The sequence below is a fragment of the Engraulis encrasicolus genome, chromosome 5, assembly GCF_034702125.1.
Source record: "Engraulis encrasicolus isolate BLACKSEA-1 chromosome 5, IST_EnEncr_1.0, whole genome shotgun sequence".
NCBI lineage: Eukaryota > Metazoa > Chordata > Actinopteri > Clupeiformes > Engraulidae > Engraulis > Engraulis encrasicolus.
This window is the reverse complement of record NC_085861.1, coordinates 36002603-36005102: the sequence shown is the minus strand read 5'-3', so window position 1 is coordinate 36005102 and position 2500 is coordinate 36002603. Positions and strand designations below refer to the sequence as shown.

Sequence of the window (2500 nt, the reverse complement as noted above, 5' to 3'; positions counted from 1 at the left end):
TCCAGACTGAAATTTCCCCAGCATTTGGCCTGTTAGCTGGTGTCAATTTAGAGCCCTTTCATGAACCTCCACACAAGCATGCACTTGCATGCACCCACTCACTGTACTCTTGCGAGGCCAATAGCCCCACACAGGGCAACCATGAGCCACTCATTAAAACACGCCATATAATAGGCATGGCATCCCAGAATGCATCCTGGTCCCTCAGCAGAACACAACAATGTGTCATTTGTATCACTTGTTGTGCACATGTGCAAATGTGCAAGCATGCATGTGCTTAAATGTGCCCATGGTATACGTACACGTATGTGCATGTGTTTTAGCGGCTGAACAGTCTATTCTTTTTTTGTGTAGAGTTCCGCCAGACTTTGGCCAAGTCCCAGGCCAACAGGAGAGACTGGAAAAGGAAGGCAGGTGAGTAACCTCTCTTTCTCTCTCTCTCTCTCTCTCTCTCTCTCTCTCTCTCTCTCTCTCTCTCTCTCTCTCTCTCTCTCTCTCTCTCTCTCTCTCTCCTCTCTCTCTCTCTCTCTCTCTCTCTCTCTCTCTCTCACACACACACACCACACACAGACACACACACACACACACACAGCAAGAGTAAGGCAGGTGACTGACCTCACGGCTACACCAGCTCACCATAGCAACTCCAACAGCCAATCACAGAGCTGCATCAACCAGGGGTCAGTGCTCGGGGTGTCGCAAACCCAGTGTGGCCTCGCCACAAAGCTGTATCCTCATTGGGGGAGAGAGACTTCTCCATTACTGCTGCTGCACTACTACTGATATTACTGCTCAATGTATACGACATCATTCACTGGCACAGTGTTTACTCACAATGGCTTTGCATTCTCTATAGCAGTGGTTCTCAACCTTTTTTGAACAAACACCCCCTTGGCCTCATCACAAGCCTCCCAACGCCCCCTTAACCTCATCATAAATATGACAACGCCCCGCCCCCACTCAGCTGTATCCTTCTCAACGCCCCCATAGGGCTCCCCAACACCCCCTGGGGGGCTGTTCCGCCCCTGTTGAGACAGACTTTACTACTCTATAGGAACACGGAGCTCAAGAGAGTAGCCCACGCCACTACTACTACACAGTAAAAAATGTCAAAAAGTCAAAGAGTGTACTCAGGATACAGAATTACCACTGGTTTATCTATGGTCTCCCCAACTGCTGTAGTACGCCCAGAAATGAATACACCACTAGTCCACTAGTGACAGAAACTTCTAGTGTGAGTACTACTCCTGAGGACAACTAGCATATGCCTCCACTTCTCATAGAGAGTAGGCCAAGTGAAAGCCGCCCTCCAGAATATGAGTATTACAGTGATTTGTTTGGAGGCATTTATTTGGAGCTTGCGACTACATTACAACGCAAAGAGATTATATTACACTGGGGAAGAAAGAGAGACTACCCCACAGTACTGCTCTACTTCTCTGCATTCTCTGTGGCGAAACACAGAGAATAGTGCTGCAATACTTTGGCAGACTAGTAACAGAGAAATTACAACTCCACCAGCCTGTGGAAACGGAGACCAACCTCGTCCCCTTCTCTCCACGTTCCAAGGACAGGGCCCAGCAGTTTCGCAGGGCTTTGTTCTCACCCAGCTAGGCGCGTTACCAAGGGGGCAGAGAGACACGTTGCCAAGGGGATATATCTTAAGTTCTGTCCTGTGCTACATGAAAGCTGTGCTGTATTCTTATTCACCAGTACATCATACAAACATACTTCACTCTGTCCATTAACCAATTGCTGTTTGCAGCATAGTGATATATGCACAATAATGGCACGTTAGCCTGGAGTTACCAGACCACATTAATCACTTCGTCTTACTGTAATTCATTTTTGGTCTGGATCCTCGATGCCCTTGAGCGCTTGGGTGGGATGAGTGAGCTCAGCTCTGGTTTGAATTGAGTGGACCAATCGCTGAGTGACAATTGATGTTTATGACGTATGTTGTTATGCACTCCAGTGCGTTTGCTTATTGGTCCAATTTGCCCGGCCGTCTGGTGGATGACTAAACCCCTCCCCAGAGAAGCGTAATCAGAACGTTGGTGAACTACAAAGTAACTTCAATGAATGGTCTGGCCTGTCAGGCTAAGGGCATGTTGCACACCATGACAACATCTGCAGCTGACGCTTTGTCCATGTTTACCACCACAAATTGTGAAAACATGCGCATGCAAACACATACACACATACACAGATATTCGTAAAGCACGACACAAACGAGGCAGCGATTCATTTCCAGTCCAGTTATTGCCATTCTCTCATTCCGGTTTGAAAATTCTCTACCTGTCCTAGACTTTGACTTTGGTAAGTTTTCTCTAAAAGCCAAAGACATAATAAAGTTGTAGCCCTTTAAAGAGGTTCATTTGACTTTCCTCACATTGTCTTAAGTGGCAAAGGCATTGAAGAACGTTTTTGATTTAAACTGCTAGACGATGTATTCATCGCATGCAAACAGACATCTTGTCCTCATCTCCTCTTCTCTCCT

General features: G+C 46.9%; 1 protein-coding gene across 1 annotated transcript in view; it reads left to right on the top strand.

The window, feature by feature from the left end:
* The window catches only part of myom3 (myomesin 3), a 103878-nt gene that overhangs the window by 90941 nt on the left and 10437 nt on the right, over nucleotides 1–2500 (top strand). The window contains exon 27 of the mRNA XM_063199219.1: nucleotides 355–414. Coding sequence (XP_063055289.1) covers nucleotides 355–414 — 60 coding nt within the window. The remainder of the gene's footprint in view (nucleotides 1–354; nucleotides 415–2500) is intronic.